Raw genomic sequence first — 27,444 nt, forward strand, 5'->3', positions numbered from 1 at the left:
AGAAGTTCATATACCTCCGTATACCACTGTCCATGGAAGTCTTGACAAAAAGGTCTGACTGAGCCTACTAAGAGTCAACTAGCTCTCAAATACAGCCTTGTCTTTCTGCAGCTTTTCTAAGACCACCCTACTCCCACCCTATTGCCACAAGGGCAGAACCATGCCTTGGGTGGTGTAGAAGCCATGCCTTAGAACAGAGGGTAGCGCGCCATGATTTCAGAGCCATCTGCTCCATGAAGCTGATGCCTGAGATCAGAAACTGTGCCTCACTTTTTCACCATGGCCCATCCCAGTATAGTCTTAGAGGATTTATAGGGAAAGTGTTCAACAAATGAATAGTTGACTTTAGTTTACTAACTTTATACCAAGGTTGCTATCAAACCACTCCCATGTACAAAAGGGTGTTAAATCTCACAGGACCTCTTGTTTCTATAGGTGCTGGAAGGCTATCCTGCATTCTCAGTTGCACTTGTGACACTGAATCCTCTGACCATTCCTTGAAGAAGACAAAGTGGACCTTACCTTGCCTCCTGCAGGACTGCGGACAGCAAAGCAGAAAAGGGTGGAGGGTTTGGCATTCTCCTCCATTTTGAACTCTGCAAAAGCTGCAGCATGACCTTCTATGGGCTGTGAGACCTTCCTCTCCACAGAGTAGAGCTGCATTGCCCCAACCACACGGTTTTGCTATAAAAAGATATTTTGTGATTAATGGAAAAGAAACAATTCTTAAAACATGATAACAACAACAACAAAAACAAAAACACATGATAACTGAGTTTGATGTGGAAATATGGCTGGGTATGCTGGCGCATGTCTATAATCCCAACATTTGGGAGGCTGAAGGAGGAGGATCACCATGAATTTTGAGGCCAGCATGGGGTACATAGTAAGTTCAAGGTTAGCCTCAACTACATGGTAAGACACTGCCTCTAAAAAAGAAAATATGGTTACACATAAACAATACAACAGAATGGTAAGACACGTGATCCTACTTTGTTAAATATAATCTTTGTGTATTTTATCACAGAAAATAAGTCTTGGTGAGCCAGGGATATAGCTTAGCAGCAAAGCATCTGTCTAGCAAATGCAAGGTTATGAGTCTGATCCTTGGTACCAAAGAAAAGAAAAAGAAAATGTCTTGGGAGGAAAGACTCCAAAATGTCAACAGTAGTTCAATTAGGAAAATGAGGGGTTGGGGATTTAGCTCAGCAGCATAAGCGCCTGCCTTGCAAGCAGGCAGTCGTGAGTTCAATCCCTGGTACCGATAAAAAGGAAAAAAAAAAAAAAAAAAAAGGAAAATGAGTTACAGGATAATTTCAAAAACTGCTTGTCCATAACATATATTCAATTTAATAAAAATACAAATATTCAATTTAATAAAAAACAGATTTTTAAATAAAATTCAAATTTATATTTTCTAGCAAAGAATTCCAGTACATTAATCTCAATGTCAAATGCTCAAACTGTGGAATAAATGGAACATGAAACCATCATAATCAAGCTCCTATAACTCAACATTCAAACTTTATCTCTGTCAACCAGACCCCTAAGTAGTCTGTGCGTAAAATTCGTATCCTTTGTATTTCCCACCTACTCATATTTCCTTAAAGTAGAAAAACATGACTTCTTTCTTTCCTTAAAAAAATATTTTGTTTCAATCTTAGTACTTGTGAGGTTGAGCAAAAGCAGCACAAGCTGGAGACCAGTGTACAACAAGAGTCTGAGGCTGCTTAGGGCTACAGTAAGACCTTGTTTCAAAAAACTGAAATCTAGAGTGTCAAGTCCTGCATTAAATTTCCAGTACCACCCAAACAAAACAAAACTCTTCTAGTATATAGTGCTACCCTATTATACAGACTTATGAATACACTAAAGTCATTAGGCAAAGGAAAGAAATCAGTCACAGAAGACCACATATTGTCTGACTCTACCTATGACAAACCCAGAAGAGGGAAATCTATAGGGTGAGAAAGTAGATTAATGGTTGCCACATGGTAAGATTAGGGAGAAATGAGTAATTTGCAGGTAAGTGGTATGCACTATAATTGAAGAATGAACAAGAGTATTTTATTTTAGTTTTGGTTTTTTTGAGATAGGGTATCTCTATGTAATTCAGGCTAGTTTGAACTTCGCAGCAATCCTCCTACCTCAGCCTCTCAAGTGCTGGGATTACAGGCATATGCCAACACATTCAGTGAACAAGGATATTTAAAAATAAGATTCATAAGCACAAGACTTGTGCTCCCTTAAAGACTGTGAGAAAATTTTCAGTACTATTTGCTAAACTGAAGCCAAGAGAACAGCAGAGCAGTGAACACCTACATTCAAGGCGGCAGACCTGACTCCAGCTGACTGGTACTCTTGGTTCACAGGCCACATGAAGGCCTCAGCCAGTGATCTGCTTCTAAGACCTCAGTTTCTGTGAAGTTCATCTTATGGGGCGTCTGGCAATCAAAGGCATCATCAAAGCTGGTAAAGACATGTTGAAGATCATAGCAAGCAAGGTTTCAAACGCACGTTTCTTTAGTTAGGCACTGCACTTGGAACTAAGGATAAACAAAATGATAGAAAACAGAGTCTTCCCTTCAGGACAGATGGTGAGAGTTTCTGGCAAGCAAGCAAACTGGAAAGAGACTGTTACCTCACCCAGACGGACACGCAAGGGAGGCCCTACTCAAGTGAGTGACACCTATCCTGGAGCAAAAGCTAAACAAGTGAGTGGCAAAGAGGCTGCTTAAAACAGAAGCCTAAGGGCTGGGGATAGAGCTCAGTGGTACAAGCACAGGCCTGGCAAGCACAAGGTTGTGAGTTTGATCCCCAGCACACACAAAAAAGAATAAAACAGAACTTACTAGAGGAAGAAAGGAGGAAGTAGGAAGGAGGGAGGAGGGAGGGAAATTCAAAAAAAGAAATGAGTTGTCTTACATATGTACATGTACCCACCCCCTAAGATGACTATAAACTGCATGCCCTGTAATTTTGTACTAAAAAAAGAAAGAAAAAACCTTAGAGAGGGACTGACAAACTATGGCCTTATGTTCTCCTTTTTTATACTGAGGTGAAATTCACATAATGAAATCAACCATTTACCAGCATCAATTCACTAGCATTTAGTACAGTATTGTGCAGTCAACCTTTACTTGGTCTTAAAACACTTTCATCACCCAAATGACATTCTTTTTTTTTTTAATTTAAGGAGAAAAAAGAAAAAAAAACAGAAAAAAGGTACAAGTTGTACAGAATTTCGGAAAAAATAAACAGTAGGAAATCACTAATTACATATTGTCATCTTAGAAATACTTGTTCAAGTTCCAAATGACATTCTTGTGCCCAATAAAGGGCTCCCATAGTTGCTGCCAACCATACCTAGTTTATATAAACTATATCATATAGTCTTCTGTCTCTTTCACTTACCTGAATAGTTCATATAATTAAATCATAAAATATAGACTTCTGTCTCATTTCTTTTGCTTAGGTTTCTCCATGTCATAGCATGTATCAGGGCTTCATTCCTAAGAGTGTGTGCGTACACCACGTTTTGTTCATCTATTCATCCATTATTGAACATCTGGGTACATATTTCCAACATCTGGCTATCATGAATAGCACTGCCATTAACATTAGGTATAAAAGTTTTTGTCTGAGCACATTTTAATTTCTCTCTTTCTCCCTTCTCTTTCTCAGATACATGAAAGTAGATCCACCAAATTGTTGCCCACAGTGGCCAAACCATTTTACATTCCTAACACTACAGTGTAAGGGCTCTAATTTTTCCATATTCTTGCCAACACTTGTGAACTTTATTATATAGGTTTTTTTTTCTTTTTGAGATGCTGTGAAACTCAGGCTAGCAGCCTTGAGCTTGCAATGATCTTCCTGCCTCAGCCTCCCAAGTGCTGGAATTATATGCATGCACCTCCATGCCTGGCTTATTATAACCATCCTGGTTGGTGTGAAATGACATCCCACTGTAGTTTTGATTTGTATTTCCCTAATGACTAATGTAATGATTTGGAGGCTTAATGCCCAACATTATTAGAACTGGGGCCTAGAGAGGTGACTGATTATGACAACACTAATCTCATCAACACACTGATCCAGTGATGATTTTCTAGCAGAATGGATTATTAGGTGGAAGAAGTAGGTCATGGGGGTGTGGCTTTGAAGGGTACATCGTGTCAAAAATGAACTGATAGGGGCTGGGGATTTAGCTCAGCGGCATAAGCACCTGCCTAGTTCGATTCCCAATACCAAAAAAAAAAAAAAAAGAATTGATAATAGATACATGGATTTATTCTTGAACTGATTCTTTTCTATTAATCTAAATATCATTATATGGAAGAGAGTTCAAACATTAGAACTTTATCTCTTGGCTTTTAGTTTACTGTTAAAGAACAAATGAGCAGATTTGCTATTTAGTCTTATATTTTTCAAATATTATTTCCTTGTAGACAAGTATGACTCCAGAGGGTATTTTAAACAGCATTATTCATATAGAAATCACATACCAAATAGCTCATTCACTTAAACACAGTATCGTTCAGGGGCTGGGGATTTAGCTCAGCAGGCATAAGAGCCTGCCTTGCAAGTAGGCAGTCGTGAGTTCGATCCTCAGTACTGATTAAAAGGAAAAAGACAACAAAACAAAACAAAACACACCATCGTTCAATGTTTTTAATATACTCACAGCAGAGAAACCAATGTAATTTTAGGATACTTTTATTTCTTTAAAATGAGCTTCATTAGCAATCTTCATTCTCACTTCTCACATTCTAAGTTCTAAGCAATTTTCTGCTCTAGATTTTAATTTCTCATAAATTGAATCAAACAATAGTCTTTTGTGACTTTAATATTCCCAAGCCTCACTCATATTATGTATGCACTTTTTGTGAAAAACTATCTCATGTACAGATATCATTTTATCTACTTTTCAGCTGATGGACATTTAAATTGTTTGTTTTTCTACTACTATAAATCATGTTTATATGCACACTTGTGTATGTTTGTAGTTATCACTTTTAGCTTAAAGTCTATTTTGTTTGTATACTAATAGACAATGTACTGGGAATCAAACTCAGAACCTTGAGCTTGCCAGGCAGGTTCTGTATCACTGCACTCTACCTCTGGCCTGCCAATCCACACTTTACGGTTTAGTATGCATGTCTTAACTGTATCCTTCCACTATCAATGTATTTTTATCCTTCAACATAAAATGTCTCCTGTATACAGCACAGATTGGAGACATGTCACCCACTGACAACTGCTGCCTTTTTACTGGTACATTTAATTCATTTCAAATAGTTACTGACAAAGTAAGATTTCTGCTGAGTCAAGATAGAGGGGTATTGGGGATTAAACCCAGGGCCTTCACAGTGAGCTACATCTTTAGCCTTCTCTTTTTTAAAAATTTTGAGACAGGGTTCCACTAGATCACTGAGTTGCCACGGGCAGGTTCAGATTTGCAGATCCTCTTGCATTAGCCTCTGAGAGAGCTGGGATTAGAGGCATGTGCCACCACGCCCAGTTAAATTCTGCTGTTTTATGTATATCATTTTTGTTCATTTCTTCATTGCCATCTAAACAGCCATTTTCTGGAGTGTTATTTCAATTTTCTTATTTCTTTTAGCATTTTTGGGGGGTGGGGGAAGTGCTTTCTTTGGGTCTTTTCTCTTTTGCTAGAGGTTTTTGTGAGGACAAAACAATAAAGAAAAATAAGCAGCTGAAAAATTCAAGTACTCAGCTCTAGACATGCATAATCTAAAACTCCAGACATACATACAAAATCTAAAAGTTTCTACTGTGTCCTCAAAGGGAATCTTCTTTCCTAAAGAAGCTAAAGCCATGGGGCTAAAAGTGTAGAAACCCAAATAAATATAGGTCTCTCTAATTTGACTGGCTGAAATACAGTGTAAGTTTAATGCCCAGCCTTGAAAGGTATCTGAAATAAAGGTGAGGGCATTGCCGGGAAAAAAATAGCGAGGGTAACTTGCCTATCAATGCAGAATGGATAAGAAATGGTATTTTTATGCAGCAGAAAGCTACCCAGCTATAAAGGAGAATAACCTCAAGGCTTCTGTAGATAAGTGGATGCAACTGGAGATCATGTCCATGGCTGAAGCAGTTCAAACTCACATGGGTGACCCTACCATAAGAAACAGAAGGAATTAATGGGATCCAAAAGCAAAATAGTTCATGTAACAGCAAAGGGAGGAAACACCTGGGAAGGAAAGGTGGAAACCACTGTCAATTTCTTATTGTCTTATCTTGAACTCTTGCATTGTTTATACAACTTTATTAGGCTTGGCTCTGTTCTGCCTTGTTTTGTTAGATTTTATGCTGTCAGATGGTAGAGGCAGCTATTTTGAATATAATAGGATATATTATGGTAATCATGGTTTCCTATTATATTGCTTTAAAGCAATTATTCATTGGTTTGATTGATTTTATTGTTTTATTATGTGTGATGGTATCAACAGTTATTTTTTTTTAAATTTTATTTAAGAGGAAAAAGAGAAAAACACAAACCAAAACAAAGCGGTGTAAGGTTACACATAATACAGAACTACAAAAAATAAAAAACATAACAGTAAGAAATCACCTGTTAATATATTACATATTATCATCTTGGAAATAGTTGCTCAAATCACAGTATCAAAGAATACAAAGTGGACATTCAAACAGAGAGACTGCAAACAGCTGTGTTCAATGATCCAAAAACATTAATATAGTCAGCTATTTAACACCCCTAAACACACTTGCTGTTATATCCGTTAGAGCTCTTTTTTTTTCCTCCCTCTCTTTTTTACAACAAAATTTACACATTTTGGATTTTATTACTCCTTAGTTCTTATTACTTTTTGGGGGGGGGAGAGAATAAAGTCAAATATGGCAAAACAAAGCTGTCAGTCAAAACCAAGGATAGACATAGCACATGATGTAGAACAGAGTACAAGGTTATCAACAATGGTTATCAACGTTGTCTCTATCAACAGTTATTTTGAAGAAAACAAGACATTGTGGTAGTCATTGCTGATTTACTATTGTCTTGAAGTCCTACCATGCTTTTGTTCTTCTGTTTTGACTGGTTCTATCCTGTTGTGTTTTATTTTTATTATGTGTGATGGTATAGACAAATTTTTTGAGGAAAATGAGGTATTATAGCAGCCATTGTTCATTTCCTATTATATGGTTTTGAATATTTTCATTCTTTAGAATGGTTTTATACTATTTTGCTATGTTTGATATTATTGTGTGTGAAGGTATGCTCACAGGTATTTCAAAGAAAAGAGACATTATGGTAGCTACTGTTGACATCTGGTTGTCTTGTTGGGAAGTACTGTGTTGCTTGCATTATCCTGTTCTGATTTGCTTTGTTCTGTTCTCTTCTATTCTTACTTATTTTTTTTGTCTTTTTTTTTTCTTTTTTATCAGTACCGGGGATCGAACTCACGACTGCCTGCTTGCAAGGCAGGTGCTTATGCCGCTGGGCTAAATCCCCAGCCCCTCTCTTTTATTCTTAAAAAAAAAAAAAAAAAAGAGATGGGCCTATAGAGGTCACGGATCAATGGAGTATTAGCAAAGGTCCAAATCAGTGAGTTGCGGGGGGGGGGTGTCTTGAATGCATCCTGTAGCTATTCCCCTGTTCCCCATTGCATACTTTGAGTAGATCTACTTAGTACTTGGCAGAATCATCACATTGGTTCTCTAAACTTTAGTGTGAGGATCAATATGGTTGAATAGGTCAAATTTAAAATACTAAACCAAGAACAGCATTATATCCCTGGAGGATACTAGTGCACTATCAAGGGATTTAAAGATTACAGATGGTGGTTCCTACCATATCCATATCACCATTTAATTCTGCCATACAATTTATGCAGAAAATGGACGGGTCCTGAAGAATGATGGTGGATTACCATAAACTGAATCAAAAGGTGACTCCAATTGCAGCTGTATCAGATGTGGTTTCCTTGCTTGAGCAAATCAATACATCTTTTGACACTCGGTATGCAGCTATTGATTTGGCAAATGCCTTCTTCTCCATACTGATCCATAAGGCCCATCAGAAACAATCTGCTTTCAGTTGACAAGGTCAGCAATATTCCTTTGCTTCTTACCTCAAGGCTATATTAACTCTCTAGCTCTGTGTCACAACTTAGTTCATAAGAATATCAATTTCCTTTTTATCCCACAAGGTATCATACCGCTCCATGACACCGATGCTATTATGCTAACTGGATCAAGTTAGCAAGAGGTTGCAACCACTCTAGAGTTGTTAGTAAAGCACGTGTGAGCTAGAGGACAAAAAATAAATCCAACTATATTCAAGATCCCTTTACCTTAGTGAAACTTACAGGAGTTCAGTGGTGTGGGGATGCAGGGAAATATCCTTTCTAAAGTGAAAGATAAGTTGTGATGTCTGATTCTTCTTACAACCAAGTAAAAGGTACAAGGCCCATTTGGATTTTAGAGGCAACATATTCCTCATTTAGGTGTTACTCTTGGCTATTTACAAGTGACTTGGTAAACTTTTAGTTTTGAGGGGGTCTAGAACAAGAGAAGGTTCTAAAATAGGACCAGGCTGCTGTGTAGGCTTTTCTGCCACTGAGACTTTATAACCCAGCAAATCCAATGGTACTGAAGGGTCAATGGCAGACAGAGATTATGTTTAAGAGTCTCTGGCAGATCTCCATAGGTGAATCGCAGAATAAATGCATAGACACATTTGCAGACAACTACTCTCCCTTTGAAAAAAGTCCTTGGCCTGCTACTGGGCCTTAGTGGAAATTGAACGTTTGACCATGGGGTACCAGATTATCATGAATCCAGAGCTGCTCTTCATGAGCTGCGTATTATCTGATCTACCAAATCATAAAGTTGGAAATGCATTATAGAAGTCCACTATTAAATGAAAATAGTACATATATAATTGAGCCAGAGTAGGCCCAGAAGGCACAGGTAAGTTACACGAAGATGTTACCCAGATGCCCGTGGTTCTTACTCCTGCTATACTGCCTTCCAACCCCCAGCATGCACCTATGGCCTCATGAAATGTACCATATGATCAGCTAACAGAGGTGAAATACAGAAGCTGGTTTATGGTTGGTTCTGCACTGTATGCAGGCACCACCCACAAGTGGATAGCTGCAGCATTACAGCCTTTTTATAGGACTTCCCTCAAGGAACAGTGGTGAAGGGAAGTCTTCACTGGACAGAAATTTAGACAATGTACATTTTGCCTGGAAGAAAAAAATGGCCAGATGTGCAACCCCATACTGATTCATGTGCTGTAGGCAAAGTTTGGCCAGATGATCTGGGACCTGGAAGGAACATGACTGGAAAATTGGTGACAATGATATCTGGGAAAGAGGTATGTGGATAGATCTGTTTGCATGAGCAAACAATGTGCAAGCATTCACAAAAAGTGATCTCACCTGAACAGGATTTTAATAATCAAGTGGAGAAGACTTGTTCTATGACAGCCAACCATTTTTCTTCACCTACTCCTATCATTGCCCAAAGGGCTCATGAACAAAGTGGCCATGGTGGCAGAGATGGAGGTTATGCATGGGCTCAGTAACATGGACTCCCACTTGCCAAGGCTGACCCGGATACGGCCACTACTGCCCAATATGCTAGCAGCAGCAGAGACCAATACTAATCTCCAATATGGTACCCCAACATGGGTGATTACTTGTGACCTGGGGGCACTTTGACTATATTGAACCATCATGAAAGGGCAGCACTTTGTCCTTACTGCATAGATACTTATTCTGGCAAAACTACCATCCTTGCACTTACAGAATGCTTCTCCCACCATCACTTGGTCTCTGACCAAGAACACATTTTATGCCCAAAGAAGTAGGGCAATGGCTCCATATTCATGGAACTCACTGCTCTTACCATGTTCCTTACCATCCAGGAGCAGGTAGACTGACAAGAAAGGTGAAATGGTCTTGTGAAGATTCAGCTACAGCACCAGCTAGGTGGCAATGCATGGCTGGGGCAAGTTTCTTTAAAAAGCTGTATATGCTTTGAATCAACTATATGGTACTGTGTCTCCTACAGCCAGGATTCATAACTCTAGGAATCAAGGGGTGGAAGCAAGAATGGTACCACTCACCATTTTTTCTAGGGATCCATTAGCAAAATTTTTGCTTCCCATTCCCATGACTTTATGTTCTTCTGAGGTAGAAATCTTAGTTCTAGAGGGGAGAAGGCTTGTTTCAGGAAGCACTACAATGATTCCATTGAACTGAAAGCTAAGACTTTTCCCTGGTCATTTTGGGCTCCTTAGGCCTCGGAGTAAACAAGCTAAAAAGAGAGTTAGGGTGTTGGCAGGGGGGCCTGACCCAGAGTATCAAGAGGAAATTGTACTTTACATCATATTGGAGGAAAGAAAGAATGTACATGGAGTCCAGGAGATCCCATAGGCCACCTTTTAGTAGTATCAAGTCCTATTATTAAGTCAATGGGGAACTGTAACAACCCAATACAGGCAGGATGACAAATGACCCAGAACCATCAGGAATGAAGATATAGGTCACTTCTCCAGGGAATGGAACAAGATCTGCTGAAGTACTTGTTGAAAGTCAAGGGAATACAAAATGGCTAGTAAGAGAAGGTAATTACAAATATCAGCTATAACTGTGGGATCAGTTACAGAAACAAAGACTATAATTTGTCACTATTATCTCCTAATATACTTCCTATGTAACGTAAGGTTCATAGACTTAATACTGGTTCTTAAGTATTGATAAATCTATGTTATAAAGTTCAAGTTATAAAATGTTAGAAGCAAGCATCATCCAAAGAAAAACTTGACTTTTATTCTGGGCAGAAAATTAGTGCATTTTCATCTGTATACAGGATAGATATACCATCATAGGCATAACTGTGAACTTTTCTTTGTATCTTGAGACTAAGTATGGTTTAAGGAAATGTGTCTGATTATCATGTTGACAAGTGGGGGACTGTAGTCCTTAACTGTTGTGTCAGCTTGAGTACACAGGGCCCAACTGATTGGCTCAGCATAATTCTGAAGTTGAGTAAATGGATTTACTGAAGATGAAAGACCTAGCTGAGGTGTGAGTGGTGCCAACCAACAGTCTTGTTGCCCAAGTGCAATGAAAAAGGGAAATAATGAAATAAAAAGAAAGAAGGAAGGCTTGCTTCTGTTTCTTTGGAGGAGCTCCGGTCTTTGCCTTTGCCTTGGATATCAGTCTCCTGGCTTCCAGCACAGGCTCTTCAGTCTTCCATCACAGACCCTTTGCTTCTGCACAGGACTCTACAGTGAGCTCCAGGCCTTTGAGTTGTGACTGGATTCTTCTGTGTAGACAGCCCTTTTGCACTCTTCCATATCTGACTCTGCAGGTGGTCACCAGAAACCTACCTTGTAAATTCATATATATCTTATATCTTTCTCTAGTGAGTACTGACTGATACACCACAGTTCAGAAAAACAAAAATACAAGCTAAATACTCTGGTAAAACCAGAACAAAAGGGTTTTAAGAAAATTATCAAGGGAATGTATTAAGTGTTGAGTGAATTTTCCAATGACTTCCTTAAGGTTTACAGGTATAATACCAGATTCAGAACTACGGTCTAGTTGTTTTTTTTTTTTTTTGTCTTTTTCCTTTTTATCAGTACCAGGGATCGAACTCACGACTGCCTGCTTGCAAGGCAGGTGCTTATGCCGCTGAGCTAACTCTCCACCCGCTACTGTCTAGTTTTATGACTGTCAGTTCAAAGCTCCACTCCTGTCTAACTACACAGACATCACGATTTCTGGAAGAACAAACACATATGCACCTGATTCAGTATAAAGATCCAGCTGCACAGAATAAATAGGGAGTTCAAAAGTAAAAAGTATTTCGGGCAAGTAAAGGAAGAGCAGGAGGGTGAGAGTATAGGTAACATACTTTTTCAGTTGTGGCACCCATAGGTTTACGGGGCTCTTTTTGGAAGCAACATAAAGGCTTAATGCTTTCCCAATGACTTTTTTTCCTAGTGGTGATAAGTATAGAACTTAGGGCCTTAAGTATGCTAGGCAAATGTTGTACCACTGAGTTACAACTCCCAACCTCAAATGGCTTTTGAATAGCATTAATGGGCTATGAGTGATTTCTCTCCTAGTTCTTTTCCATGCTCATACTGCCTTGAAATTTATCAGACCAGCATCTGTTACACAAATTTTGCCTGTGCTTATGACTTCCTCCGCACTCATCTTCGTATTATTAGGCTCTCTGTAAGTGCACTGCAGGCAATGCAACCCTCCTCAACCCCCACATCACAAACATTCCCCCATTCTCATTTTTCTAAGAGAAATGCCTGAACCATTTGCTACTTTTGTCTACCATAATGCCCAGGAATATCCAAATCCTTTCAATAAAAATTAAATACAGTATTACCACATGAGAAAAGCTCCATTAAGACTGTATAAGAGCAGTTAATAACTCTAAAGAGGAAATCTATACAGCTAAGAGATGATACAACAGAAAAATTTTCTGGGTATAAAATATTCCTTTGGCATTCAGCTTTGGAAAGCCTTGGCATTCAGAGTCAAACAAGCTCTGTTATGGGTAACAGTACTATAAATGTTAATTCATGTTTAGGTGCAACGGGAATGTCCACTGTCCCAGGTCTGATGCGGGGTTTCCTACTACTGTCACTCCAGCTTTACCATCAGCCCAGACAACAAGAAATAACTGAGGCTAAAGAGAAGCCACGAGCCAGTCATTGAAAGGCTGGGTGACTCAGGCAAATCTTTTTTTTTTTTTTTTTTTTTGGTATCAGGGATCAAACTCACGACCTTGTGCTTGCCAGGCAGGTGCTTGTGCTGCTGAGCTAAATCCCTGGCCCTCTTAAGCAAATCTTTTAAATTATATAAAAAATCTTGGGCCAGGGGTTTAACTTTACTTGCCACAAGCACCTGCCTGGCAAGTGCAAGGTAGTGAGTTCAATCCCCAGTTCCAAAATAAACAGAAACAAAACAAAAAAATCATCTCAACAGGTCAAGTAGGAAGACAGACTTGTTAGTTGTCTTGGGTACTTTTCTCATTGCTGAGATAAAATACCCGACAGTCAAAGTTAAAGGAGAAAAGGTTTTCTGTAGCTCACAGTTTGTAGAGGTTTCAATTCATAGTTGGCTGGCTCCAAGGCAGGCTAGCAACACAGAGGGAGATCACAGAGGAGAAGCACTTCATGGCAGGCAGAAGGCAGCAAGGTAACAAAGCAGCAGCAAGTGACAAGGGATGACCCACTTTCGCTCTCTTATATCTTTATCCAGGATACTCACCCTTAGGGGGCTTACACCCCGAGTGAGGCAGCCTAAATCCTAGCATCATACGATGAATCCCATCATCACATCTTTGATCCCAGCAGCACACCCTAGATCCAGACATCTCCAAAAACCCCCACCTACGACTGCATGAGGCTTTGCAGGGGACATCTAGAAACAACTCCTAATATCAGTATATTAAAAATTTGACAACTTTCCTTACTTATGCTCATTCTCTGAGTCAAATGTCAGTCCATTTTCCAACTCTCTCCTCTCCAAAAGACATCCAGTCCATCACAAGGTCCAAAGTCACTTGACCTGAAAATCCTTAAGTCTTGTCTCTTTTGAGTATCTCCAATTCCACTGCCTCTATCTAAGTACCTCTTTTCTTGGGTGAGGGGAAAGCGGAGGTGCTGCAGAGTAGAAAAAACTCTCAAGCATGAAGAGAAGTACTTCCCTCTTGACTGGTTCTCCACCTTTCTCATAGATATCTCTACTCTAATACAGACTACATAGCTTTATTCTTATATCTGCCTGCCAACTACTCTCCCAGCCTACAGTTCATCTTCAGCATCATAAATGACAATACTTTCATTTCATAACACTGCCAAAAGGGTTAATTAATTACATCGCTCTCTTTTAAAATTGGAGACAGAATTCCTACTGCCTACAAAACAGAACACAAACCTCACTCTGGAACGCACCCATCTCTCCAGCATTTCTTCTACCTGCCACTTAAACATCATACAGGCATCTCCCAGGACAGCTGTTTTTCTCCCATTTCCATGCCTTTGCACACATTTTTCCCTTCCAAAGTGCACTTGATAGTGGGCAAGATGTAGCTTAGATAACCTTCTGTGTGGGCCCTTCCTGACACAGGTGTTCTCTCATGGTTCCCACAATTTTCTACCCTAAAATTTGATAGTTCTCTAAGCACAAGAATTCTGAAAAATCTATCTTCCATTTACTGATGATTTGGAGGACAGGATTGGAAAATAAAGATCTATATCCCAGTAAAAAACATTCTGTAGGCCTCAAGTACCTAGTGACTTGATTAGGCATGAGAAATAAAAAAAGGGAGGTGAAAATACAACTTTTATTAGAAATGGACATGAATTACTAATATTCCATTGAGTTCTTAAAACACAGCCTAAAAATACTTTTTGTAAAATCCACAGGTTCTATAAAATTTCTGCAACAATTTACTTCTCAAAACTTTGCCAGAGGCTGGAGGTTTAGCTCAGCAGCACAAGTGCCTCTCTGGCAAGCAAGGTCATGAGTTTGATCCCCAGTATACACACACACACACAAACTGCCAGAAACAATTTATAAAATGAACATCAGTAACCTGATAGGATGCAGTAGTTAAAGGGCCAAAGTGGAATTAAAATAATTTGATGCAAAGTTTAGATTACTTTGTAATCTTTGTTTCTTTTAGTCACAGACCTACTTCTGTTCTTACAAATCTTAAGCATTTGAACCATTTCATTCTAGTATAAGGCCTTATTAGTTACACCAGACTAGCTCCTGAAGCTTACCTGAGCTGAGATGCCAATGAGAAGCAGCCACTTCTGGTATACATCAGTTCGGTAGTGGATCATCTGACACCCAGCCAGACTGCCATGTCTATCAAACATCTTTATGGGCTGGAGGTCACCTTCCATGCTCCAGTGATAGACTGTGGTTTCAGTTACCAAGGCAACAGTGTTCGCAGAGATCCATTTCCAGAAAATCACCTCTTCTGCCATAGTATGAGCCTTTATTTTATTCTTCGTCTCAATATTAAAGATCTGAAGTGTCTTCCCAGCTAGTATTTGATGAGACGGACATCAGAGCAAGACAAATGAAAATTTGAAAGACAAATTCTTATACTCTCAATTCTGAATCCTATTAATATTACTTTTAAATTGTATTATTTACTTAGGTTTTTTTTTCTTGAGACAGGATCTCACTATAGTTCAGGCTGCTCACTATGCAACCCAGGCTGGCCTTGAACTTGTGGTGATCCTCTTGCCTCAGCCTCCTGAGGGATGGGATTATAGGTATGCCATCACAAATTGTACTTTTATTTATTTATTTATTTATTTATTTATTGGTTTGAGACAGGGTCTCACTACATAGTTCAGACTATCCTTGAAATCACTTATGTAGCCCAACCTGGCCTCAAACTCGGAGCGATCCTCTTGCCTCAGCATCCAGAGTGCTGAGATTACAGGCAGTTACCACTTCACCTGGCACAAATTGTGCTATTTAAAGCTAATTTGACTAACAAAAATAAAAGGCTTCCTGAGTACTAATTAATTATACTCTGATGTTTAAACAGTAAGAATCTTCTATGTATTAGTTCTTTAGATGAAATAATACCCAAGTATTTATATACATATGAATAACAATCAGAAATCAGTTCTACTCAAACAAGTCTTAAAAGAAAGTTTTTTTCTTACTTAATTTTTAAATTTTATTTTAAAAAGAAAAGTCAGAAAAAAGCCAAAAAGCAAAAAACATAAACAACAACAGCAAACTCAAAACAATAATAATATAGGTTTTCAAAACAGAATGAAAGAAATTTAACAATGGTCGTTATATTGCATATTGTTCTCTTTTTCTCAAAGAAAGAAAACAGAAAAACAGAAAAGAAGGGTAGAATAATACCAAATTCAAAAAAAATTATCATCATAGAATCGCTAGTTGATATATTAGTCATTGTTGTCTTAAAAAATAGTTGCCAAAGTCACAAAACCAAAGCATAAATAGTGGCTAGACACTCAAACACTGACAATGCAAATCCTTCTGTTCAATGTTCCAACACAGATTCAGTAATATGGCCATCTATCTTACACACTCTACATACCGCTATACTCTTTAGAGCACTTTCCTTCCCTTACACTTTCACAATATCCATTATACTTTTTTGGATTCCATTATTCTCTCAGTTTTTATTATTTTTCACACTAGAGAAACAATGTGATTATTTACTAATGTGAGTCTTGTTTATTTCACTAATGAGGATATTTTCAAGTTGCCTCCATTTAGCTATAAAGGCCTCAAGATCATCCTTTTTATAGCTGTATAAAAATACTACACTTTTCTCATCCACTCTGCAGCTGATGGGCATTTTGCTTGTTTCAAGAGAAACAGTTTTAGATTTATTTCTTCTAGATTCTGTTTTATTTTGCGGTATTGGAAATTGAACCTAAGGCCTTCACATTGAGATACAGGTCTAACCCTTTTTATTTTATGTTTTAAAGAGGACTTGCTAAATTGCCCAGGCAGGCCTCGAACTTGTGATCTTTTTGCCTCAGATTCCCAAGTAGCTGAGATTATCAGCATATACCACCACATGTTGCTTTGGTTTCTTCTAGTTGAGATGTGATTTTCTGGGGATGGAGAAGTAGCTCGATGGTAGAGCACATACTCAACACCTGAGAGCCCCTAGCTTCAATCTCTGGTGGCAAAAAAGCAAACAAACAAAAAAGTCATGTTTCTGTATAAGTTACTAAAACATATGAGACTTTCTTTTTTTGGTGATATTGGAGATTGCGTTCAGGGCATTCTGGGTGTTAGGTAAGCAATCTATCGCCAAGCCACAACCCAGCACATCCTTCCTTGTTTTGGTGTTTCCAACTTTCAGGAAGAAACACAATTATCCTTTCCGGTTAAACCATTTTTTCCATATAACAGAGCTATTTTGTCTTTTTCTTTTTTTTTATCGGTACCAGAACAGAGCTATTTTGTTTAAAATTCTAAACCAGTGCTGTCAAATAAAACTTCCTACAATATTGGAAAATTTTATATTTGCACTCTCACAGTGGACGTCATACATACACATATATATTTGAAAAGTATGTAGTGATACACATTTCAGGAACTGAATTTTACCTTATTTAACTTTAATTAAATAGTACATGGTTGCTAGTATCCAGTAAGCACAGTTATAGACAAATGGCTTTGGCATCCATTTTCTGGCAAGAGATTATTTTGTTTCTACCTCTGACAAACAGCTGAATTCTGATCTTGGAATCTATGCAAAATTTAAAGCTAACATGAAATACTGCTCTGGCCATTTCTTTTGACACTATACTAGATATAATAGACACACAGCAAGAAAAGTAAAATGGTAAAAGACTTTTTAAGTAAGCAGTAGTAAAAGAGGATTAAAACTGGAGTAGGGGCCGGGGATTTAGTTCAGTGGCTCAACTGTTTTCTTGGTATGCAAAAGGTCTTAAGTTCAATCCCCGGTATAAAAAAAAATTAGTGGCGTAAAGACAAGTAGAAAATATAGCTTCTTCATGACCTGGAATCAAAATATCTAGAAAACAATAATTTGGTGATGAAGAATAAGAAAAGTAGATCTCTAGGAATCAGGAGAGTGAAGACAGGAAAACTAGAAACTACAGAGAAACTGAAGAATTGGAGCACAATGCAGAAAAAAGAATGAAGCAGTCTGGACAGCTACCCAGCTCCTGGAGAGAACCTGCCTCTCCTAATGCAAGGTAAGGCTGGAGAGAGTTGGCAACTCCAGGGGGAAACAACTGACTAGGCCAGGAGCAGTAGCCCTAAGAGAAGCTATGGTTATTGTAAATTGCAAAAACAGTGTAAGGTTCTATTCTGAAAGGAACTGCTTCTGCATGGCAGGCTAAGTTGGAGGTGACATCTAGTGCAGAATCGCCATATTTGAGAATGTTTAATCATTTTGGGAAGGGATTAAATGTTCAGACTGAGCTATAAAACAATCACAAAGCAACTACAGGGTCTCTGGGATCACCCTACCACAGTGACTGGGTGGGAGATGGCTGTTAACAGACAGTTATGCAGATAAGAGAACAGATTAGACACAGACCCCCCGCCTCACCAGAGGTTTAAGCTCAGGTAAGGACAGGGGTCCCATGTGCTGTGGTGAGAAGGCACACCAGTCGTGTGTTGGGTTGAGGCTGGGTCTGAAAGTGCTGGCCTGAAGTCCAGCAGCCTGCTTGAGCTCCTGCCTTACTTTCTACATTCAGTAGAGATCAATGATCCATTTGCTTTAACTCCATCCGCCACATGATCAGATATACACCTCAGCCTGGGGTATGTGAACAGAGGGCCCTCTGGAGCAGTGGCAGCACCTCACAGAATGTAAAGCTAAGCAAAGAAAGCTGTGACTTGAGGCACACAGGGAGCAGGAACTGGGAGTGGCTGGAGGAAACACATTGACGAACCACACCCATGGGGAAAGGCAGGACAGTATTTAGCATTCACACAGAAAAATTTGAGTGTGGAAACAAAATAGGATTTAATAGTGACTCAATGTCTGGTGGATTTTGATATCTAATATTGCAAACCCTAGAAAGAAACCACTCATTCATAAACTGGACTAATTTCTTTTTCTTTTTGCCTTTTTTGAGGGATTAGGTCCCCTCCCTTATTTTGCTGTTTTTGATTTTTTCTTCTAATTCTTGTTGTTTTCTGTTAGTTTTATCTAACTCTATTAATTTTCTTTTATTCTTAGGCATCTTTTTTTTTTTTTTTTTATCGGTACCAGGGATCGAACTCACGACCATGTGCTTGCAAAGCAGGCACTTATGCCACTGGGCTAAATCCCCAGCCCCTGTTTTCTTATATTCTTAATAGAATCCTTTATTTCACTTTTCATATTCTTTTTTTTTTTTGGTACTAGGAATCGAACTAAGGACCTCATGCTTACCAGGTAGGTGCTGTATCCCTAGCCCTCATATTCTTTTTCTAATTTTCAAATTTTACTTCTTCCTTTTCTTCTTCTCCTACCTCATACTTATTAGTATTAATACTAAGCTTTATTAATCTTTAGATATTTCATTGACTATTTATAGAAAATGGAGTATTACTCTGCCATAAAGAAAGATAAATTTGAGTCATTTGTAGGAAAATGGAGATACCTTGAGACTATGTTAAGTGAAACAAATCAGACATACTTGTTTAAATATTGAATAGTTTCTCTTACATGAGAAATACAGAATATAAATAAGGAGTAAAATAAAAGGTAATAGGAAGGGGGCTGGGGATTTAGCTCAGCGGCATAAGTGCCTGCCTTGCAAGCAGGCAGTCGTGAGTTCAATCCCCGGTACTGATAAAAAGGAAAAAGACAAAAAAAAGGTAATAGGAAACAGGAAGATATATTTTTTGCAAAATGAAAGAATTCTTTGGGTCTCTTAGTGTGTGGGCAGATCTCTTACACTCTTCTGCATTTGATTTTTTGGGTAAATATTGTAAGATAACCCCATAAATTTTTGTCTGTATTAAATCTATTCCCTCACAAGTCACTGACTATAACTAATATATTTAACAAAATAAAGTAGAATTTACACACTGATGTGAAAACCCAATTTAAAAATTAGAGCTAAATAAACGGAGACACTGAATGTCTAGAAGACTCAATACCGTCAAGGTGGTAACTCATGCCACATTAATTGATAAATTTAATGCAATCCCTTTCCAAATCTCAATTGTAGAAAATGACAAATTTTAAAATTGATATGAAATTTTGAAGGACATGTTTTCAAAAACACAAAGCTGAAGTGCCAATACTATCTGATCTAACTTCAAAGTTATTATTAAGCTCCAAAAGGACAAATCCTGAGCATTCACTCCTCAGAGCATCCAGTGCTTTGGCTGATATTACTAAGAAGATCTGATGCTCAGGGGTATTTTTCTTTTATTATACATATTAGTACACAGAATAATGGGTTTCACTGTAGCATTTTCATTCATGCATATACTATTCTGATCAGATCTATGTCCTTATTACTTTCTCATCCATCTCACTGATCTCCTTTCTCTTTTCTATGTCTCCATTCTGTTTTTGTCATCGTTTTTCTAGATAAATGATACTTGTCTTTCAGCATCTAGTTTATTTCACTAACATCAAGATCTTCAGTTCCAAATGACACGATTTTGTTCTGTGTAGCTGAATAATACTCCATTATGTACATATGCCAAATTTTCTTTATCTATTCATCTGCTGATGGGATCTTGGCTGGTTCTGTATTTTGGCTATTGCAAATTGTGCTGTAGTAACCTTGGAATGCAGGTATCTCTACTGTACGTTTTGATTCCTTTGGGTATGTACCCAGTAGTAGTAATATAGGTAGATCATATAGTACTTCTATTTCTATTTTTTTGAGGAACCTCTGATTTCCAGTGTCTATAATGGCTGTACTATTTTACAAACTTACCAACAGTGTACCTTGTGCTCTTATGAGCACTACATTCAACTTTTACTAAAACTTTTGGTATCAAATTGAATCCTGCTGATGACACTTGCCTGTGAGTTTGCTATCAGTTGCCCAATTCTTAAGGTAACAAAGCAGCTACAGTGAGATAATATTATTTTCTAAAATTCCTCAGGCTTACCTTTTAGAGCTATCACCTTAGAGGCCGGATTCATGATGGCACTCTCTGCAGAGATAGGTCGTCTGATAGGTGCCATTGGGTCGCTCATGTCAATAATTACCACCTGTGTTTGCTCTCCAACTTTTTCTCGAACACAAATGAACTTGTCAGATTCCATGGTCAGAGTGCTAAATCCAATGTTTGCTGGATTGATTCCAAGGTTTTGGAGCTAAACAAAGGAAGCAGTTGATCAAAGCAAGTTTTCATCTCTGAAATTGATGAGTTCTAGTCTAGTAGTTAGTAAGTCTAAAAGAAGGAGGAAGAAAAGTAAAACAAGAGTTAGAAGCTGGTTTTGGTAGTACATGTCTGTAAACCCAGCACTGTGGAATACTGAAACAGGAGGATTCCAAACTCCAGCCAAGCCTGGGCAATTTAGCATCTTAACAAGACTGTCTTAAAATAAAATATAAAAACGACTGGGGGTATAGTTCAATGAGAAGGTCCTGGGTTCAACCACCAATACTGGGGGAAAAAATTAAATAAAAAAAATACCAGTGACCTGTGAAGGTCCAACTGGATGACTCTACTTGAAAAAGGAGCAATTATCTTCATTTTGATTAAGTTTGCCATGTATTAATATGTACAGAGCTTATTCTGCCATTTCCTTATCCCTTCAATTGGCTTTAAGTAATGTAAACTGATCTGGCCAGGTGCTGATATGTAGACTTTGAAGCAAGGCCACAGTCAATGTTTCCCTGCCCCATAACTCCCCAAAAATAGTGTGAGCCTAGGTAGGAAGAGAGCCAGACTCCACATTGTCAGCTGGAATCAAGCCTCAAGAAAAAAGCTATGACTTCCCAGGGCATAAAACATTATACATCAGAGCTGAAGCACTTACCCCCACATGCAATGCTATCTTAAATTGGGTTATGCAGATTATTCTTTCTGCAGACTCTTCTCTATGCATATTGCAGAGGTGACTTCAGGTCTCCTACCTAGGCCAGCTCACAGCATTCACATTCTTCCCACCATTCTCACAGTCACTCAAGCTTGAGGCACTTCCTTCTTCAGGAATGAATAAAAGTAGGGTTTGGCTCTGGGTCAAGGCCCTTGTTGCAGTGAACCACTATCTTGGCTGTACTTAGGAACCCTTGGCTCCCCGTAAGTATAAATATCTTAGTGTCTTTATTCTTGCCATGAATTGCACTGGAAGTGGCATATTGGAATTAACTTGCTAGAATTCCAGTAACTTTTGCATGGGATTACAGATATAAGCTTCCTGGAAAATGGAGTGATAGCAAAGTCTAGTACATGTCAATATTCATAATCAGGACATCGGGATTCCGTAAACCAAGACTGCTATATTGGAAACATCATCTCAAAATTCTATAGCCTTGGACTGGGGATTTAGCTCAGTGGTACAGATGCCTGCCTGGTCAATGCAAGATCGTGAGTTTAACCCCAGGTACAAAAAAAAAAATCTATAGCCTTATCCATCAGATGATTTGTGAGTCCCTGGAGGGGAGAAATCATGAAAATGTGCAATAAAATAGACTTAGAAGCCACACCAAATCAATCTCATTTTCTTGAAGTCAAGAAAATGAAGTAGAGCTAGGCAGAGTGGTACATGCTTGTAATCCCAGCACTCGGGAGGGTGAGGCAGGAGGATCCTTGTGAGTCCCAGACTAGCCTGGCTACAAAGTAAGTTCAAGATCAACCTGAACTGCATAGGGAGACCCTGTTCAAAAAATGAAAGAAAAGAAAGAGAGAGAAAGCAAGCAAGCGGGCTAGGGATTTAGCTCAGTGGTGTAAGTGCCTGCTTGGTAAGCACAAGGTCATGAGTTTAATCCCCGGTACCAAAAAAGAAAGACAGAAAAGAAAAGAAAATGAGGGCTGGGGATTTAGCTCAGTGGCATAAGCACCTGCCTGGCAAGCGTGGGGTCATGAGTTTGATACCTGGGACAAAAAAAAAAAAAAAAAAAAGAAAGAAAGAAAGAAAGAAAGAAAGAAAAAGAAAAGAAAAGTAAATGTTGATTTCAGCAAAGAATCTGGCTCAGCTGAGCTGAGGGAGCTGAAAATAATATCCATGGGTAGCAAACCCACTGCTCAAGCCTCTTACCTGTAGCATTCTTATGGCATACATTATTCAGATAGACTTTAACTCCTGTTTTTCTCAGATTCAGTCATGGATTTTGAATCCACTGAAATTGTTTCAAATATAAAAGTTTAAATAACATGCAAAAGATTATTGGAATGAGGTGGAAAGAAAGGACTGAACTTGTATACAAAGCAGGTGTACAGCTAAACCTGATCCCAAGGATGCTGAACGTATGTGTCATATATGTCTGCCTGATGCTGGACCCCAGGGCTCTTACCTTAATCATCTGCTAGTCAATATTTGGAAAAATTATTCTAGTCAAAGTCACACACAGGGATAGTTTCATTGTTCACCAAAAGACCTGTTTTGAGATGGCCAACATAATAGACCAACAAGACTCTTATTAGATTTCAAAGGTCTATGAAATAAAAGAGAAATGTACACAAACTCAAAATACTACATTGAAATTAAATGCCAAAAAAATAAGCTGCATATAGAGGTGCATGTCTATAATCTTAGCAACTCAGAAGGCTGAGGCAAGAGGATTAGAAGTCTGAGACCTATCTGGATAATTCAGTGAGACCCATTGAAATAAAATATAAAAAGGGCAAGAGTAATGTAGCTCAGTAGTATTTCAATCTCTAGTATTACAAAAAAAAAAAAACCCCTCCTAATACAACGGGAAAAAAAAGATGCATTGAGCAAGCAAACTGGGGATGCACATCAGTAGTGGATTCAATCCCCAGTGCCACCCACCCACTCAGCAAATAAGCAAAGCTTTCCTCAAAAAGCAGCTCTGAGATAAAATGTCAACTAAATGAAACATTCAGATTTTCTTTGACTGCCAATTCTTCTTTTTTCTCTTTTTTCATCTTTCTGAAACAGGGTCTCACTATGCAGTTCAGACTGGCCTTGGGCTCAGTCTTGGGCTCACTTTGTAGCCCAGGCTGGTCTTGAACTTGCAACAATCCTCCTGTCTCAGCCTCCTGAGTGCTGGGATTACAGGAGTGTGCCACCATGCCTGGCTTTTTGAATGCCATTTTTTTTTTTTTGAGACAGTGTCGTACTATGCAGTTCAGAGTAGCCTCAAACTCAGGATGATCCTCCTGCCTCAGCTTCCCCAAGTGCTGGGATTATAGGCATGTGCCACCACACCTGATTTGAATGCCAATTCTAATAAACCAAATGTATAAAACACTTTAGGTAAGAGAAACTTAACAGTAAAAAGATACTAAATGATACTGAGGAATAACTGATTTTAAGGTATGATGTTATTAGAATGTTTTTTAAAAGTTTTGTGTAGCAGCAAGATTTATAGCTAAGTAGACACACAACAGCATTACTGTATTATTTAGCACTAAAAAGAAGGAAACTCTGACACATGATACATCATAAATGAACTTTGAGGTCATTACACTGACCAGAATAAGCCACTCATAAAAAAGACATATATGTGTGATTCCACTTACATGAAGTAACTAGAGATGTCAAATTTATAGAGACAATAAGTATAAGAGGGTTGGGCGTGGTAGTGCATGCTGGAAATCTCAGCACTTGGGATGCTGAGGCATGAGGACTGCTGTGAGTTGAGGCCAGCCTGGGCTACAGAGTGAGCTGAAGCCCAGCCTGAACTGTACAGCAAAACGTGTCTTAAAAAAACAAAAAAAGGGTAGAATGGTGGTTGCCAGTGACTGGGTATCATTGTTTAATGGGGACATTTCAGTTTTGCAAGATAAAAAGAGTTCTGGAGTTGGATGGTGGTCATGGGTGTGCAACAGTTTGTACTTACATCACTGATTTAATACATATACTTAACAATAGTTACGCCTGGGTCAGGAATTCGACTTGGTGGAAGAGCACCAGTCTAGCAAGCACAAGGCCCTGGGTTCAATCCCCCAAAGTCCAAAAACCAAATTAAAACTAAAAATTAAGGTTAAGATGCTTTATGTTATATGTATTTTGGGAAAAAATAAAGTATTCTCATCTGGTGATACATCTTCAACTACTTAAGAATAAAAATGAGAAGGCCAGGGACATACCTCAGTGACAAAAGTGCCTGCTTAGCAAGCACAAGATCATGAGTTCGATCCTCAGTACAAAAAAAAAAAAGAATAAAACATGAGGTTTACAAATAGTCTTAAAATAATCTGGTAGTGAATGGGGACATAGTAAAACAAAACTAGTAAGGTACTGGTAAGCAACAATTTTTGTCTCAATGGTTCTAGATTCTCCAGTCTCCATAGTGGAACATAACTGGATGCTCTCTAGACAAAGCTGCACATTCACATTTTCTAAATCATCATCATGCTGTTAGTTTGGAGATCAATGCTGTGTTAATGTAGAGACATTCTCATTTCCCTAAGAATATCAAGAATTTTAACCCTAAAGAATTTACTGTCAATGTTTTTTGGGTTTTTTTGTTTTGTTTTTGTTTTTGTTGCTCCAGGCGAGGCTACATTCAATTTCTTGAACATAGTTGGTTCTTAAATATTAATGGTTATGTCCCTTATCTTAGAGTATAAATGCACACTTAAGTCATATGAAAAGGCAAACATACCTCACAAATATAAAACAAGTATTTTCATTGAGAACTGTGGATCCAAAAATTACAGAGATTAGAATCAAAAGAAACCAAGATGGTAGTTCTCAATCAGTTGTGGAATTCTACAGTTTTGGAAAACCAGCAGGGACAGTTCTATCTGTACAATGACTAGACAACATTTTACTAGGCTAGGGAATGCTAAACAGAATCCCACAAAAAGAACTTTTCTACCTAAAATACCAAATACTGGTTTTTATTCCATATTCAGGAGCAGAATGGTAGAGAAGCTACATATTAGGCTTTTTGTTTTTTGAGACAGGGTCTTGCCATGTAGTTCAGACTGGTCTTGAATTTACTATGCAGCCCAGACTGGCCTAGAACTTGCTTTAGCCTCTTGAGTACTGGGATTACAGGTATACAAAATCATGCACAGAATGGCTTTTATTTTTTAAACAGTTAATAGAAATAATCAAGGAATTCTGATCATAATATAAATTACTCATATAGGTAACCTACTTACACATTTTGAATGGCCCATATAAGTTGAGTTAACCAAAGGTTGACAAGCTATCACTTAGCAATACTTCTCAGTTCTCAAAACCTGCAGTTAGATGACTCCAAATTCATATCTGACAGTGGGGAAAAAGTAAAAAGAAAAGTAATCATCTAAGATGCCTGTGGTTTCTATGTAGAAAGGACTTGGGGACAGCAGTCTGACTGTTGTGTTTATACTTGACAGTGGTGAAAACATCATCTGCCCTTATCACAGAAGCCAGAATGCTAATGTAGCCCTGCACACGTCCAAATTGTCACTCTGAAGAGGCTAAGCCTTTTTCCTTCTGTACCTGTTTCTTTGCCAGCTCATGCACTCCCTTATCCTGCTTAACACATGCATATTATATACAGAAATTACTGGTTCTAGGCAGTTGGATTTAGTTCATGTGTAGCTTACGAGAACATATTTTATCTTCCAAACTTACCCACAGCTTTTCCTAGTTTAAAGAGGAACTTAATACTGTAAGTAGTTTTAGTTTAGAGATAGTTAAAAATGACATTTGTACAGTGTCTTACAGAACCTCTCTCAAGTTACATTCCTGCAGGTTTTCTATATTTTAAACTAATGCATAAGGCTCTATATTTATCCCTGTTAAATGTCAACAGGTTGGAGTTTAGCTTGTGGAGATCTGTTTGGATTCTAATTTTGTCACTGAACTTTGCCATCCTGGCTTTGTGGCATCCTTTTTTAGCCAGCCACGAATGACAATAATCTCCTTGGCATGGGGGCACCAGGAAGCCCTGAGCAAGAGAAGCAGCAGAAAATGTGAAGAAAATATATTTTAAAAATGAAAGCAGCAGGCTCAATTAAGCAGGTAAGAAGAATCAGGAAGAGCAGGGGTAGGCACAGAGCTGTAGAGGACGCAAGTAGGGAACCAACAGCTTACTGCCCATCGAGCACACTACAAAATATCACCATCAAATATATGCTGAAATCTGTATGTTACCTTAAAAAGAGATCTTATGCTGTCTTAAGTCATAAAAACAAAGTACAGGAGACTATCAGGTAGGGGTTCATTTAATCATTTTTGAAAAGGCATGATGATTTCGTTAATAGTGCTTTTCTCAACTGAGAGGAAGCGGAGGTTAAACAGAAAGCCTTTATCTTGCAATCCTCTTGCCTTAGCCTCCCAAGTCTCTGGAATTACAATGCTCACCCTTGTATCTGGGACCATCTCATTTTGTTGTTCATGTAATTTCTACTTGTACTTTCTATTTGGGGCTCTTCTTCTCTTGTATATTCATTACATTTTTTCCAAATCCATTTTATTTCAAGCAGAAAAAGAAAAACAGGAAAAAAAACTAAAATAAAATTTCAAAATATACCAATCAGGGAGCAACAATGGTACATATATTGCACACTGTCATTCCTGAATCACTCACCCAGAGTTCATTATATTAAAGCTTGTTCTAAAAAGACTTTTGCACCCCTGCTGCAAAATGGTGAAACATCTCAATGAGAACTCTAAGATCTTCCTAAGACTTAATAAAAGCTTTGAACTCAGTAAAACTCAAAATATACTGTGAATCTTGTGTAGTTTAGGAATTCAGAACATTTATATGTAATACCCAGTGATGTTTTTTTTTTTTCCCAAAGAGGCCCAGTTCAAATTCATTTACTA

General features: G+C 38.3%; 1 protein-coding gene and 1 long non-coding RNA gene across 6 annotated transcripts in view; one reads left to right on the forward strand and one right to left on the reverse strand.

Moving 5' to 3' along the window:
• The window catches only part of LOC134470693 (uncharacterized), an 85,123-nt gene extending 78,699 nt beyond the window's left edge, over positions 1–6,424 (forward strand). The window contains exon 3 of the long non-coding RNA XR_010039755.1: positions 436–6,424. This is a non-coding gene — a long non-coding RNA (uncharacterized LOC134470693). The remainder of the gene's footprint in view (positions 1–435) is intronic.
• Positions 1–27,444, reverse strand: part of Cltcl1 (clathrin heavy chain like 1) — a 95,219-nt gene that overhangs the window by 60,626 nt on the left and 7,149 nt on the right. For 2 of the 5 annotated variants that reach the window (XM_013141801.3, XM_013141800.3), the window contains exons 2-4: positions 20,649–20,856; positions 14,819–15,087; positions 523–684 (exon numbers count right to left, since the gene is read on the reverse strand). In XM_013141801.3, the coding sequence (XP_012997255.1) occupies positions 523–684; positions 14,819–15,087; positions 20,649–20,856 (639 nt within the window). Of the gene's footprint in view, positions 1–522; positions 685–14,818; positions 15,088–20,648; positions 20,934–25,787; positions 25,897–27,444 lie in introns of those variants that run through there. The other 3 variants (XM_013141797.3, XM_023560942.2, XM_013141798.3) reach the window with 3 other exon arrangements.

This window comes from Cavia porcellus, unplaced genomic scaffold (assembly GCF_034190915.1).
Source record: "Cavia porcellus strain 051 isolate PalLab524CR breed Dunkin Hartley unplaced genomic scaffold, mCavPor4.1 scaffold_16, whole genome shotgun sequence".
In the NCBI taxonomy this organism is placed as follows: Eukaryota; Metazoa; Chordata; class Mammalia; order Rodentia; family Caviidae; genus Cavia; species Cavia porcellus.